This window comes from Pelmatolapia mariae, linkage group LG4 (genome assembly GCF_036321145.2).
Source record: "Pelmatolapia mariae isolate MD_Pm_ZW linkage group LG4, Pm_UMD_F_2, whole genome shotgun sequence".
Taxonomy (NCBI): Eukaryota; Metazoa; Chordata; class Actinopteri; order Cichliformes; family Cichlidae; genus Pelmatolapia; species Pelmatolapia mariae.
In genome coordinates, this window is record NC_086230.1 from 24,193,655 (window position 1) to 24,207,802 (window position 14,148).

Below are 14,148 nucleotides of genomic sequence, written 5' to 3' on the forward strand. Positions count from 1 at the left end.
GTGGAGAGTTCTTTTCAGTTTTGAACTTGTACATAAACTAAACGTTTTACAAATCAGTGCGTTCTGTTTTGATGTTGTGCACCTATTGTTTTTTTTTTTAGAAACAGGTTGGTAACTTTACTTCTATTACTTCAGTAATACCCACTGCAAGTTAAAACATGCTAAAACATGAGTTACTGTAAACATGTTCTGGAGTTACGCATCTGGATTTGAGCACCTTCACTTAGTACATTCAGAAGGCCAGGAAGCTGCAGTACTGTGTTTTAACAAGGTGGCTCCCTATTATTTGAACCATTTTGTCTTGCGGATGCATCCTTTGATTACTAAGCACAAATGTAGCTGATTAAGACTGTTATTTATTAAAACCTCCCTTCTCATGTAGAATCTTTCCTCTGTTGCTTTTTGCAGGCTAACAGCTGGCAGGACACCACCAACCCCCCCTCGGTTACCTCCCCTCCCGGTCCTCCTGGCAGTGTCCACTCTGACACCTCCAACTGATCTGTTGGCTCTTCCTGCCATCACTTCAGTCCCACCGCAGTTTGCTCTGACTACCATCTTCAGTCCCTCTTTTTTTTTTTTTTCTTCACTACTTTCTTGTCTCTCTACTCAACTAGATGGCCACACAAGGCTTAATTTGCATTTCATAAACACACTGTGCTGGAACACAGGACAGCCGAACAGTAGCTAGGAGGACTTCTCCATCCAGCTCTTCTGAATTCAGCTCTACCCTAATGCTCAACGCTTCGTAACTCAGATTTGAAAGGGGGTTGGAGTTTACTGAGGCTGAGAAAACATGTTCTGTTAAGGACATTTCTGAAGACCACTCACCCAGCTGTGTAGATGATCATGATGTCTGTACATTATGTGTATATGCACGTTAACTTCACACAGTACTTACACAGTTTGTTCACGTGCTGTTGACCTCTGCACTTAACCCTTTGCTTTGGAAAACTGTGTGTGATTGCCTGTATCTCTTGAAGCCTTGGCATTTGACAGCCAAACTGTTGATACGGATCACCAGGGAGCTCTGCTCACCTTGCTCGTACCAAAGTGCTGCCCCAGTAGTCGTCAACACATCTCTTCCTCCAAGATCACCCTCTGCCAACTCAATACAAGAGACTATTGTATCTTCCGGTCCTTATAGCTCGATGTGTTTCATTCTGTTGGAGATTTCAAAGACCCTTCCACAACATACACTTTGCAACTTTACAGTCGTTTTCATAGTGAGCTGACATAAAAGATGTGTCAAGCACAAAAGTTAGCATCCTTGTTATGGGTGTTTCTACCTGTAAAAGGGTAGTTAAGGGGATCACTGTTCTAAACCAGGCAGGACAAGTGATAATAGGGCTGATGAGAAGAGGAGGAAAGGTCACAGAGAGGACAACATCTTTGGTTGAGTGGATGTAACTAATAGCCCTTTTTGTTGCTAACCAATAGAGGGTGTTGGTAGATGGCTTGTAGACTTTACTTCTTGCTTTCTGTCCACTAGTTTATTTGATTGTAGGCTATTTTCTAATGCTGTTTCACCAAGAATGCACCAGCCACCACCAAAAATTTGCTCAATAAAGCATCTAAATGACGATAAAAGAAGGGTGGAAAGATTTTGGGGCATTGATGTGTTATTGGGACAAAACGTGTCATGAATTTAGAAACGTGACTGTCTTCCATGCATGTAGGACTTCTAGGCGTGATATTGTTTTCATTTAACCTTCCGAGTTTTTAGCTTCATTTTTATTAACAAAAAATAAAGGGTATAATTATTACAGTCAGACCAAAAAGGAAAAAAGTGCATCATGTATTGCTATGATGTGTGTGTCTCTGTGTGGGCGTGTGTACAGTGTTCTTGGGATGTCTTAGTCAAAATGGCTGGTGCCCTCTGACCTTTGTAAACATAGAGACTGGGTGCTTCCACCAGCCGATCACACACCAGATGGGGTTCAGCTGAGATCTCCCCCCAATCTTGAAACATTTAAGCTTGTGAGCCCGAGGCAACACACTACAACCTTCTGTTGTACCAAAACCAAAAATATCAAGTTCAGTAATGTAATAATGCTACTCTGTGTCTCTAAAGTTGGTGCACAGCCACCTTCTCAGTTTGAGGAGAGGAGGGAATTATATTTGTATCTGTGTCTCTCTGTGTGGTGTTGTCATGCCTCAGTTGATTTGATTTTTGGGGCTTTTCGTTGTGGGGCGAGTAGTGTCGTATCACACTTGTAATTTGATTGTGAGCATAGAAGGAATGCTCTCCTTTTTACCCATCTTTTAATACCTTCTGGTAAAACTACAATTATTTTATCTTTAGTTCTATGGCCAATTGGGCAAGGGCTTCTCTCTCTCCTCTGTTACCAAAAAAGAGGCAGTCCTGGGTGTAGCAAAACTCTTAACCCACATTTCAGACAACCCTGCAACATTTTGGGTGATTTCATTGTTTGGAACTATTTTATACATTAGCTATTATGTGAATAACAAAGCATTTTTGATAGTAAGGTAAAGCCTTATGAAGATTTAAGTGTCAGTCAAGACTTTGTTGAAGCATATGTTACAGAACAAAACTTGAGCTTGAACGCTGATCACATGTGATATCCCTGAGTACTCGTTTTGTTACTCATTGCAGTTCATATGACTGTATCTTATAATGTTATTGCCACACCAAATTATCACGCCCCCGCCTTTTTCTACCTGTTGTAATGGATGTCACTGTACAGTTTGTGTAATGTTTCAGTAATTTTTTTCTTTTTTTCGTATATAAGTTTTGATGTTTGGTTGAAATGCCTGTTTATTTTTGGCCTTTGTATCACAGGATTCACAATAACTATCAGTTTAAAATATTATTTAGGTCTTTTGTTACATACTTGGGTTGAAATGTATGCTATACAAATGTAATTGTATTTGGTGCTGTGGAAAGATAACTGTATGAATTGAGGTTATAAACATTTTATTTCATGTATTGATTTATGGACCCACTTCCTTTCTTAATCTCCTCCAAGTTTCCTCAGTTATACAGTCACTTTTCCAAATATTCCCCAATTCTGGTGTGAAATTTTTACCTTCTCAAAACATTCCAAGAAACCAAAAATTGCAGTTTAAATATAAAATTTGTTCTTTTGAGCTGTAATAAGCCTCTCAGTTATATCTAAAATGTAGATACCTGTAATTTCATTATTAATAAAAACAAAAAATACAGACAGCAAATTTGCAAACAGGAGTCAATGCTTTTCAGTTTTTGTTAGAAAAAAATTGTTTTACATTTAATCTGAAGATCTGTTTTTGTGTGCCACGCCATAAACAGTGAATATAGCCCAAATCCCATAATGTTGATACATACACTGTATGTCTCCTTGACACATTTCAGCCTTATGATTGTTTGGATTCTGTAAGTGACTAAATGACTTCCACAGCACCAAATGGCTTCTTAACCCTTTGATTTCTTTGATTTTTATTAGTAAATTTGTATCTCCCTTCTTTCCCTTGTATTTACCCCTCTCTCTACCTCTGTCTTTCCATTTCTCTTGTATATAACCCCCACTGTTTTCAGACTTGTGAGTCTGTATGAACTCCTTTTATACCTCAACTTTAGAATTGTTCTAGAAAGAGTAAAACAAAAAGGAAGAATATGACAAATTGTAGTGTTCTTATTAGAAAATTAATAAAATGATTTAGTGTGATTTTTTTTTCCCCTTCAGTATTTGATTTCAGATTTTAGAAGTGTTTCATTTTATAATTTGTCACAAATGCTCTTGTGATAGTCAAACGTAATAAAAGGAGAGATTGCACCATCTGATGATTATGTGACTCTGTTAGTCTCGTTGAGACTTACAAAAAAAAAAAAGTCTTGTTCAGCCTTTAATTCAGTATCAAAAAGCAAACATGGAAAAGTGAGCTTTGCAGAATTTGGCTGATATCTAGAAGAATAAATCGATCTATACATCTTACTTATATTATTTTTGATCTGCCGTTATAACCTGGTCACTGACCAGGCGTCGTCTTTCTTGATGTCGTCCTAACACAAGGCCTCTGCTTCTGACTTCAGGCCAGAGCCAAGTTTTTCCTGTAGGAAAGAAAATAATTTGAAGGTAACATGACAGAAGAAAGATCTTATGAATTTCAAGGTAGAGGCATATTTTATAGTGACAATGGACTCATAATTTACATTTAGCAGTTTAATTCAGTGTTTCCTTTTTCTAAAGACAGATTCTAAAATAGTCTTGTACGTTAGTTTTTTAAAATCCAAGTTACAGATAGTAAGTAGTAGTATCTTTGTAGATTTAAATACAGTTAAATTCACAAAAATGTAAATGTCATCAACATTTACACAAAAATCATAAAAAAATAAAAATCTTATTGGGTCTGCCCTATATCATAAAACTGCATGTTATGTGTTTGAGCCACATCTTTATTAAGTTTGTACAGGTTACAGCTAAATAATTAGATTTCAAAATAAAATGTAAATCTTATGTAAATGAGGACTGAGCAGATGACTCTTGATCCTTTTTTGTTTTTTGGCAATGTCACAAAAAGAGCTGGTGGACTGATCCCCGACTCCTCCACTCTTTGTATCCTTTGGCAAGATACTGAACCTCAAGCCGCCCCTGATATTGAAATAAAAATGGAGGCTCATCTTCTACCCATTCCCATGGTGAATCTTGGCATCAGAAAGTGGTTATCATATGAACATACAGTGGATTGAACCAACTATGATCAAACCTCTTAGCTCAATGTTACACTCTGATTTTGCTGAACTTGCTTTGTGGAACAAGGCCCAAGACAGGAAACACAATAATACTTTTATGCATCATATTGTTAACTTGCATATAGAGCAGATATGGAAAGTGAAAGCTCTCATGACTCATTGTGAAGAAATGTGAGAAACACAAATGAAACCTGAAGCAATGAAGAATAATCTCAAGTTTGAAAAAGATACCCCAAAGACTATTTTGGGGTACCTTTTTTTAAAGTGCTTTGAAGGTCTAAGGCAGGAGTGGCCAACTCCAGGCCTCGAGAGCCAGTGTCCTGCAGGTTTTAGATATCACCCTGGGTCAACACACCTGAATCAAATGATTAGTTCATTACCAGGCCTCTGGAGAACTTCAGGACATGTTGAGGAGGTAATTTAGCCATTATATCAGCTGTGATGGATAAAGGACACATCTAAAACCTGCAGGACACCGGCTCTCGAGGCCTGGAGTTGGCCACTCCTGGTCTAAGGTTTACATTTCACAGGTTGTATTCTGCACCACCGGGTCAACACCCTAATAAGTGAGGGTACCTCTCGCAGAGATGTGCCCCTCTTGACTAGTGAAAGTTGCCTCTGCTGATGAACACCTCTCCGACACAGAGAGCACAGGATCCACTTGAACGTCCTCCGCATCTCGTCGTCCCGTAGGGAATAGATGATAGGATTGACCAGAGAGTTGCACTCAGCTATGAACAAACAGTATTTCTCATAGCGGTTGGCATGACTCTCTTTACCCAACAGTCCATCCAGTAAGAGAGTCACGAGGCCAGGCGTCCAGCAAATTACAAAGGCACCTGCAGAGATGCAAACTGTTGATAAGAATTGGAAGTAAACTTCATTTAAAGATGTGACGTAATGACACACCAGAGTCTCTTGGGTCATACTGGTATCTTGCTTGCTTAATTTCAAGGCTAGTTGCCAGAGAGAACACATTTATGCTCAGGAGATGAGTCACCTAAAGAAAAAGTTGTATTATGACGATAAATCCATGTCAGTTTTACTCGGAAATCCTAACAATCTATCAGCTTAAAAGATCAGCAGTAATCGGGTATGATCTGACAAACAAGAGTTGCAAAACTGGTTGATAAATGACTGGGTGTACACACACCAAGCATTATAACTAAGATCAGTGAGATAAAGCACATCAACAATAGTCAGCTTTACTACAGAAAACAATACTGAAAGTTCATATGAAGTGAAATTCGATAAAAGTCACTACGCTTTCCTGCAAAAATCTGAAAATAATGCCGCCAACGACTATGAGTATGTTAAAGTTTTGTACAATGTACGTTAGTAATTTAAGAGTGCTTTTTTAAAATTTTCAAGCTTATTAGAAATGAAACTATTCTAACTTCCCCTTTGACCAAAAAGTAAACAGCTCCTCACCCAGGACCATGGATATCGTCTTCATCAGGTTGACAACAGTCTGCTGTCGGATCTCTGTGACTTGTTGAGACGTGTTCTTACTTTGGTTCTTCACATAGATAAAGATTCGAGTATACACGGCCACCATAATGAAGAAAGTGAGCAGGTTGAGGACTGCCCAGAAGATAAGGAAGCGGCGGCTGTAGAGCGGCGCAAGGGTGGAGCAGTCCTTAAGATCACACTCACAGTTCCAAAATGTCGGCACCAGGCCCATGATGATACCTATGGCCCAGATGCATACTATCAGCAGCACCACACGCCGCTTTGGCATAGTGCTGTGAAGCTGCATGGTGATGATGGTCTGGTGTCGCTCCACAGCAACAGCAAGGAGGTTGGCCACAGAGGCTGTCAAGCTGATGTCAATCAAAGCGCCGCGGATATACCACTGCTCCTTGGTAAGTGTTCTAGTCCACGGGCCTGTGTGCAACATCAGGTTGGTATAAGCAATACCTGCAAACAGGTCTGCTGCAGCCATGTTCCCCAGGAGATAGTAGATGGGAAAGTGAAAGCGGCGGTTCATAAAAATGGCTATCATCACCAGCAAGTTGGCCAGGAGTACAATAACACATACTGTCAAGCCCAGTCCAATGACAACATAGTCCCGTGTATTCCATCCTGTACTGATCGTCTTATTCACCACTCTGTAGAAGAAGGTGACATTCTCGTTGTAGTAACAGGTATTCTCCACAATACTCTCTGTGGCCATACCTGCAGACACAAAGCACATGTTCAAGATGTTAACCTGCTGTCTACAAGAAGTGAGTCAACAAGGAATTTTTTTTCCAGTCTTGAGCCACATCCCATTTGCTTATATTTTGCTTGGAAAGTGGGAAATTGGATCAAAAGATTTATTGAAATGTGTGTAAACATGCAAAAAATTCAGTATATGAAGCAAAAACAGAGTCAACATTTGGAATGAAAACCTTTGTTCTTCAGCACAGCTGGAAATCTCTTAGGCAAGCTCTCAAGTACACTTCAGCAATACTTCTCCAAGCTGCTTGAAAGACATTCAGAGCTCTTCTTTGGATGTTGGTTGCCTTTTGTTCCGTGCTCTGTCTAGATGATCCCACACTGTTTCAATAATGTTTGAGGTCTAGGCTCTGAGGAGGCCAATCCATGTCTGATAGTGTTCCAATGGGGAGTTTTTTCCTATCCAAATATGCTTTTACTGCATTGCCACTGTTTTTTGGATTGCTGAAACGGTGAAGAATGGAGACATCACTTTCCAGAGTATTCCATGGTGGATCAAGATCTGACTGTACTGTCTGTGTTCTTAATTACATCAATTTTGACAAGCTCCCCAGCACCACAGACTAAAATGCAGAAAAGAAATGGCTTTAGAATTTTAGAAATTGCTTTAGACACTCACTGTTGTACTTCTGTCTTGACCTCATGTGCACACGTTGACAAGGATTTAAACCAAAAATGCAAAATTTGGATTCATCACTTCATAAGGCCTGTTGCCACTGATTTTCGGTTTAGTTCTTGTGTAATTTGGCAGACCTCATCCTGTTCTCCCCGTTTCCACTGAAAGCATTTCTGATGAGACTTTAGTGAACAGTTGATGGATCAACTGAAACACCAGAGGCCCTCCTGTGTCAGGTCTTTCCCATTTCTTAAGGACATTACTTTCAGATGCTGTTCATTTTATGTTTCGTTTTGACCCCTTCTTTTTTGGTCCTACACTTATCCAGTTTCCTCATTTTTTGAAGGACACACGGAAGAATCACCTTATTGGTGTAAGAATATACTACTTTTCTGCCTGTCTAATTCTGATGTCATTGACTAAAGAAACGAGAACAAATTATGTGTTTTCACCACAGGCTGTTAATAACAAATGTCTACAGATCAAACTTGGAATTTGCTCAATTTTGCTATTTTTTTCTGTTGACTCAACACTGGTTCATCTCACAAGTTAGAGACCTTTTTATGCTTGAATAATTCATGTTAAGTGACTTCTTAAGTAAAGACATTCTTCTACAAAGACTGAACTGAAAGTGATTCTTTGCACCCATATCACTTGTTGTAAAAACATCTCTGACACGATTGTGTAAATAATTCCCGTATCTGAGCCATGGTACACCCAGCAGTGACTTTAGACTCAAGTGTTAAAACATGGACGTCTCTGCATTGACTTAGGGCTGGATTGGATTGTTAATTGGCCTCGTCCAAGTGCAATGAAACAAAATAACATTAATAGTTAAAGTATTACAAAAGCAGTAAGACCGTGCGTACGTGCGGCTTTAGAAATCTGAAGAAAGAAAATGCGCAAGAAATGTGCATTTTCTGGTTTTGTGCGGACACGCAGGGCTTTCGTTGTGAATTCAGAGTTTCAGGTGTGCGTCTAGAGTCTAAAATAGTGCTCTTCCTGAGACAACAACAGCTGGGGTTAAAGGAGATAAAAGTCAGAAAGTAAGACATTTCCGTTAACACAACGTGTTCAGACCTGAAGTGAAGTAAGCTATGTGTCACTAATACCCGCCCGTGTAACTTAATCCCATGTAGACTTTTAACATGTAAAATAAATAATTAAGTAAATTACGACATGAACCCTACCGTCCGTCTTAGCGTGTCCTCCATCAAGACAGGTCCGACATGAAACAGAGGGTGTTGGGTGCCATTTGAAAGGAAAACAGGAGACCCTCTGGTTATTTTCACTGTTAAGTGTTCAGGCGACCGCACATTTTCAAGCCGGACGCCTTTCTGAATGAGGATCAGCTGGACCTGACGGACAGGTATCGGTGCTGCCTCCACGTACAGCTTGAAAAATCAGACAACAGAAACTCAGTTTAGGGCTAGCCATAAACTAAATTTGAAATAGCTTTGGGACCTGCTGGAGAAGTTTTATCAGTGAGGAATAAAAAAAATGCACCGCGAATTAGAAACAGTAACGCAGAAGAAACACACGCTGAAAAAACCCCTCAGCTTTCTGAGTTCAAATTCTTAATTTGTACTGACTATAGAAAGACATTTACACTGAGGGAAAAATCACTATAGTGATAACAGCACTGTTTTTAATAACGTGGACTAAATTACCACAGTACTGCACCTTTGTTTAGAGTATTTGTATTTAAAGGTTATTAAATTTTTGCAGTATTAGAACAGTTTGAATGTTGAATCGCGAAAGTTTACTGCCTTCCAGTGGCCGCGGTCATGCATCGCAGTCGGGGTTATTATTCCTGTACTCCACACAATGTTGCTCCAGGTCAACAAATGAAAGTGACTCATCACGGTTGTAAAATCTAATAGCTTTGTGACCAATGTTCCCTCTAAACTGCGCGCGTGCGCAATTGCGCACTGATGGCACGGTCTCTGCGCACAAAAAATCTGCGTTGCGCACAAAAAAAAATCTAACCTGAATTGAAATTAAAACTTTAACAATTCTGTTTTGCAGTGTTAGTCAGTAAGTGACTGGCTGCTCCAGTATGGGATTAGAACGATGCCACCTTATCCCATAGTCCAGCCAATCACGCGATTCACATTCACGTATATGCGCAGCTAATCAACGTCGTTGACAGGCTATGACAGCGTCCTCATGTGCCGACACCGGTGTTTTAGCTAGCAAAGCGGCGTGGCTGATGTGGAGTGAAGCCACGTTAATGACAACGTGTGCAACCATTGGAGATGTGAGCAGGACAGACGGAACAATTGACGGAAAAAGTGTGGACTTTATACCAGTTTTTAAATTGTGTTGATAGGCCACGTAAAACCAGAGTTGTGATAAAAATATATGCAATGTTTGGTTTTCTTCCTGAATACTATTGTTGTTTATATTTAAACATAAAAACGGCGTTTTATAAGGAAAACGCTCGAAAGCACTCCACCTATGAGCAAAGATGAAATCAAAACACCCCACCCTTTCCCTTTGGTCGAAAAATGTACCATGTCGACCAATCAAAACATGGCATTTAGTTGTTAAGAGACGGGGAGGAAGTTTTAGGAGTGACGGCGGTTTTGAGATGTGAGAGATTTGCGACGTTTAGCGCAAATCTTGTGTAGTTAGTGTGTAGTGTATTCAATAGTTTTGTTGTGTGTGTCAGAACAATGAGGCGACTGCTGAATGTTACAGGTGTTACAGGAGTGATACATCTCCTGTTGTCAGGCCTGCAGGTATCAGGCTGTGATGTTCTCCTTTATCTCATAGTGGACAGAAATTATTTTTTGGAGTGGCACAAATAATTTGTGTGGCATCAAATTTGATGCAGAACAGCTGATTGTTCTGTAAATAGTTTGAAATGTTTGTTTAAAAAACGCCTTGGCTGCATTTTTAGGTAAACAGCTGCAAATAACTTTGTTGTTTGCAGAACTCAGTAACTTTTTTAAGAAGTAACTATATAATTAATTGCCCAACATTGGTCATTATTTACTGTATTTTGCAGACAGAGAGTTACAGGACTCTCTCCCAGACCACAGACTCATACTCATAATACAAGTCAGAGCAAAAAAAAAAAGTTGTGTTTTCAAAATTGGAGTTCAAGTTATTTTTACTTCCAATAGTGTTAACATACTACACAGGTCATGAACAAGATTTTTTTAAATTTTCATTATTGAAAAATTAGAGGGAACATTGTTTGTGACTTAAAATCATTAAGAAGAAAAGAAAGCCTGGAAAACAGTGACTACCTGATTTAAATCTAACGTTTAAAACAGTGCAAAACTAGTATCAAAGATGCAGATTTGCGTAAGTGGGTGGCTTTGTGCTATCCTGTGAGTTAACAGATGTGTGAGAAGTTTGTTTTCTGATAAAAAAAAACCCAAAAACATATATATATATATTTCTAAGACACGTTTGATATATGTTAAAAATGTTTATAAACAGTCTTTTCATTGTTTAAATCTAACCATGTTACATATACAGACCAATGATACTGAAAATAACACCAGTAAATCAACGATGCTGCTCTTTAAATCACCAAAACCAGATTTCTGACGGCATTTCTCTCCCACGACCCAATGTTTTCACCAAGTTGCAAAAAAGTATGACATTTCAGATACAGCCATAAACACACACTGCCCTAAAAATACAAAATTCTCGGTCACCTTGAATTATAGCTTTTTATCACACCAATGATATTATGTGGAGAGAGATGCAACTAAATATCAAGGCATGTATACATCTTTGAGCACCCTGAAACTGTGGAAGGTTAATCTTTAAATGCATGAGTGACTGGACCCTGCACGTTTCCATCACTGGGTCAGAAATGACTTTGTTAGAATCAGTGTGTGTTTATTTTCATTTGGTGTCATTTTTGGTTAAGAAGAATCATTTTTATTATATTTTGGTCTACACAAGAATCAATTATTGTTTGAAATATTTTGTATTTTTCACTATTTTAAATTTTTTAAAACATTTTGTAAATTGGAAAAGAAAAAAAAAAGACAAACCAACAACATCCACTTTGTGTGTGTGTGTGTCACTGTCCATACAGTTCCTCTCTCTTTTCACTTGTGAGACACTGTTTCTGGCTGTAATTACTTCACACAGGTACATGGCATTTGGTTAGCACTGTCTGCTTTTTTCCTATGGCTGAGTTGTGGCTTTTGTCACCCCACAACTTACCATTGGTTCACTGATCAGGGTTTGCAGTTGGGTGCAACCTTACAGTCGACTTCTCATGTTCGGTGTGACAAGCTCTTTTGAGAGCGCAGTGAGGAAGACCTGTCGTGCATTGGTGATACCATTCTTGAATTCAGGGTGCTGACCCGTGAAAAAGGTGTAAGCATTCAGGCTGGTGATGTCCAGTTGTACCACAGCACCATGGGCAGCCTCTATTTTGACATTTGCAAGTGTAGATGCCAACATATCTGGTCTATGGGGTCTACACCTCCTTTGGCCTTGTTGTAGAATGTGATCAGTTCTGTTTATTTCTTTCTGGTATTTTTATCCACCATTGATATTAATCATCACAACAACCATTCCTTTCTTTCTGACATAGCTGACCACAGTAAGGCGGCCACTGAAGCCAAACTCTGTGCTGTAAACCTGGAAGCCTGGCAAAATGGCATGATATCAAAACATGTTTTTTGAGGAATAGCTGGAACATGAAGTGATAGAAAGTTTTCATTAAGAAAACAACCTGACTGTTTGATTTTATGCATCTTATGCACCTTATGCACATCAGAGTTAAGAGAGCATCTCACATAGCAGAAAACAGATGATCAGGAGGAGGAAAATGCAATGCTGTGAAAGACTAAGCATGAAATGTATCAATAGCAGGTAACCCTATGGAACATAATTGAAGCAGGTTGATAATACCACCAGTTGGACTTCAATCAGCTGCTGCAAGGCACAGTGGTCTCTTTTCTTTTGACTACAAGAAAAGGGCAGTTGCAATACATGTGATAATCCCAATACCAAGAGCTGAAGGAACAGCTGGAAGAAATGTGGAAAGCCAGGTCCAAGTCAGATCCTGTGATAAATCCCGAGATCTGTATAGATGAGTGTAGTAAGATACTCTTGATCTTTAATAAATACACAGTAAATTTCCTGTTCTAGTTGTGTAGAGTAATATTAAAAAGTAGATAAAGCTATTTATTAAATGAATGATACACCAGTAATAAATACATGCTATCTCACTTAATATCTGAAACAGCAAACACGGTGGTAGAAGTTTATTTCTGTTATTGACAGAGGTGATCAAATAACATTACTTAATGTTTTTATGCCCTCTTGCCGTCATTTGTGGAACTACACTATATTAAAAAAGCATACTGTGGCGTATGTCGTTCAATAACCTCTGAAGGCTGTAACGTGAGCATAATTATTTTAAATTTTTATCTTTATACTTTGAAGTATTGTAATAAAAGAATAATAATAACAGTAAACCAATGTGTTGTGTGAGGTGAGTTTTTCAGTCGCAGGTAGAGCTCTTTATTGCTTGATTTGGATGGGAAAATGGCAGCTCTGCTACAGTAAACTGGTCAACTGTTACTAATTCATGTAATAATCGCACTGACAATTCAAAGCACAGAGATGTATAGACTGAAACGAAGGGTAATATTTACTTAATTCTAAGTTTACTACTTTATTTTGAAATTAATTAGCGGAAGTGATGGCACGTTTCCTTTTTACAATGTGACCGCAAGAGGAGAGTATTCTGGAAATCACTGATGATCATTTTATACAGAATTGTGACACTATTTTTGATTGATTTAGAAGTAACAAATATAACCTGATAAATAACAGTTAAATGTATACAACTAATAATTTGCCAAGATAGCGTTTTTACTGTTGATTTTTAACACGTCAGTTTGTTTGCTACATTTATTTTGAAATTACGTACAGGAAATATACGTTTAAAATTGTTATGTGCGGCAAATTGACGGTTTAAAGTGCAGTAGTTCCGCGTTTTGACCGCAAGAGGGCAGTGAACGTTCACTTAAGTAAAGGACTATTTATTAACCCAAAGAAAAACAAACTGTTATTAAGCTGCACCTGTGAGCAACGTCCATTAATGCAGCTGGATATATCTTCGGGAATTTTTGTTTTAAATGAATATTGTATAATAACTAATAAAGTCCCGGGGTCACAATCTTGTGCACTTCTAATGTAGTGCTTGTCCAAAGCATGGATAAATGAGAGGGCTAAAAAGGAATGCCCAAAGGTACTCAGCGATATAAATAAATATAACCTGATAAGTTAAAAATCATATTTAATTTAGGCGCTTTCATATGAGTATGCTTAATACTTTATCTTTAAATTAGGTTCAGAAATGTTAGTCCCTTTTATGTTTATATTGACGGCGAACAGACGTGTTGAAATGTAGTTCCTGCCTTTGACCGCCAGAGGGCAGTGAACGTTATTATTATTATTATTATTATTATAGATACTGATTTAACCTTTCCTATTTTGATTAACCTAAAAGCAGTTATAACGGCGCGTGTGGGCCAATGCCCCTCTAGTAAACATCTGACGTGACCTTAACTTCAGTCTTTATTAACAATTCTTATACGCGTATTCAGTCTGACTTGTTACACAATGCGCTCGC

The 14,148-nt window shown here is 38.6% G+C and overlaps 2 protein-coding genes across 5 annotated transcripts in view; one reads left to right on the forward strand and one right to left on the reverse strand.

The window, feature by feature from the left end:
- The window catches only part of pbx4 (pre-B-cell leukemia transcription factor 4), a 28,303-nt gene extending 24,525 nt beyond the window's left edge, over positions 1–3,778 (forward strand). For all 4 annotated transcript variants that reach the window (XM_063472067.1, XM_063472065.1, XM_063472068.1 and 1 more), the window contains one exon: positions 409–3,778. Coding sequence is in view for 2 of the 4 variants with exons in the window: in XM_063472065.1 (XP_063328135.1) it covers positions 409–498 (90 nt within the window). In the remaining 2 variants the exon portion in view is untranslated. The remainder of the gene's footprint in view (positions 1–408) is intronic.
- A 108-nt stretch (positions 3,779–3,886) lies between these two features.
- lpar2a (lysophosphatidic acid receptor 2a) lies at positions 3,887–8,845 on the reverse strand. The gene is made up of 4 exons (XM_063472073.1): positions 8,717–8,845; positions 6,122–6,868; positions 5,267–5,529; positions 3,887–4,048 (listed from the first exon to the last, which is right to left on the reverse strand). Exons 2-4 carry the CDS (start codon positions 6,864–6,866, stop codon positions 4,001–4,003), a joined length of 1,056 nt encoding a protein of 351 aa, XP_063328143.1. The 5' UTR covers positions 6,867–6,868; positions 8,717–8,845; the 3' UTR covers positions 3,887–4,000.
- Positions 8,846–14,148: the final 5,303 nt, after the last annotated feature.

Bases quoted from the DNA above. Each gene is read 5' to 3' on its own strand.
- lpar2a (XM_063472073.1), bottom strand. From the start codon at position 6,866: ATGGCCACAGAGAGTATTGTGGAGAATACCTGTTACTACAACGAGAAT. The intron at 5,530-6,121 runs GTGAGGAGCTGT...GCATCTCTGCAG, and splicing joins GACGATATCCATGGTCCTGG to GTGCCTTTGTAATTTGCTGG. The intron at 4,049-5,266 runs GTACCCTCACTT...TCTTTCCTACAG, and splicing joins GGGGCACATCTCTGCGAGAG to GAAAAACTTGGCTCTGGCCT.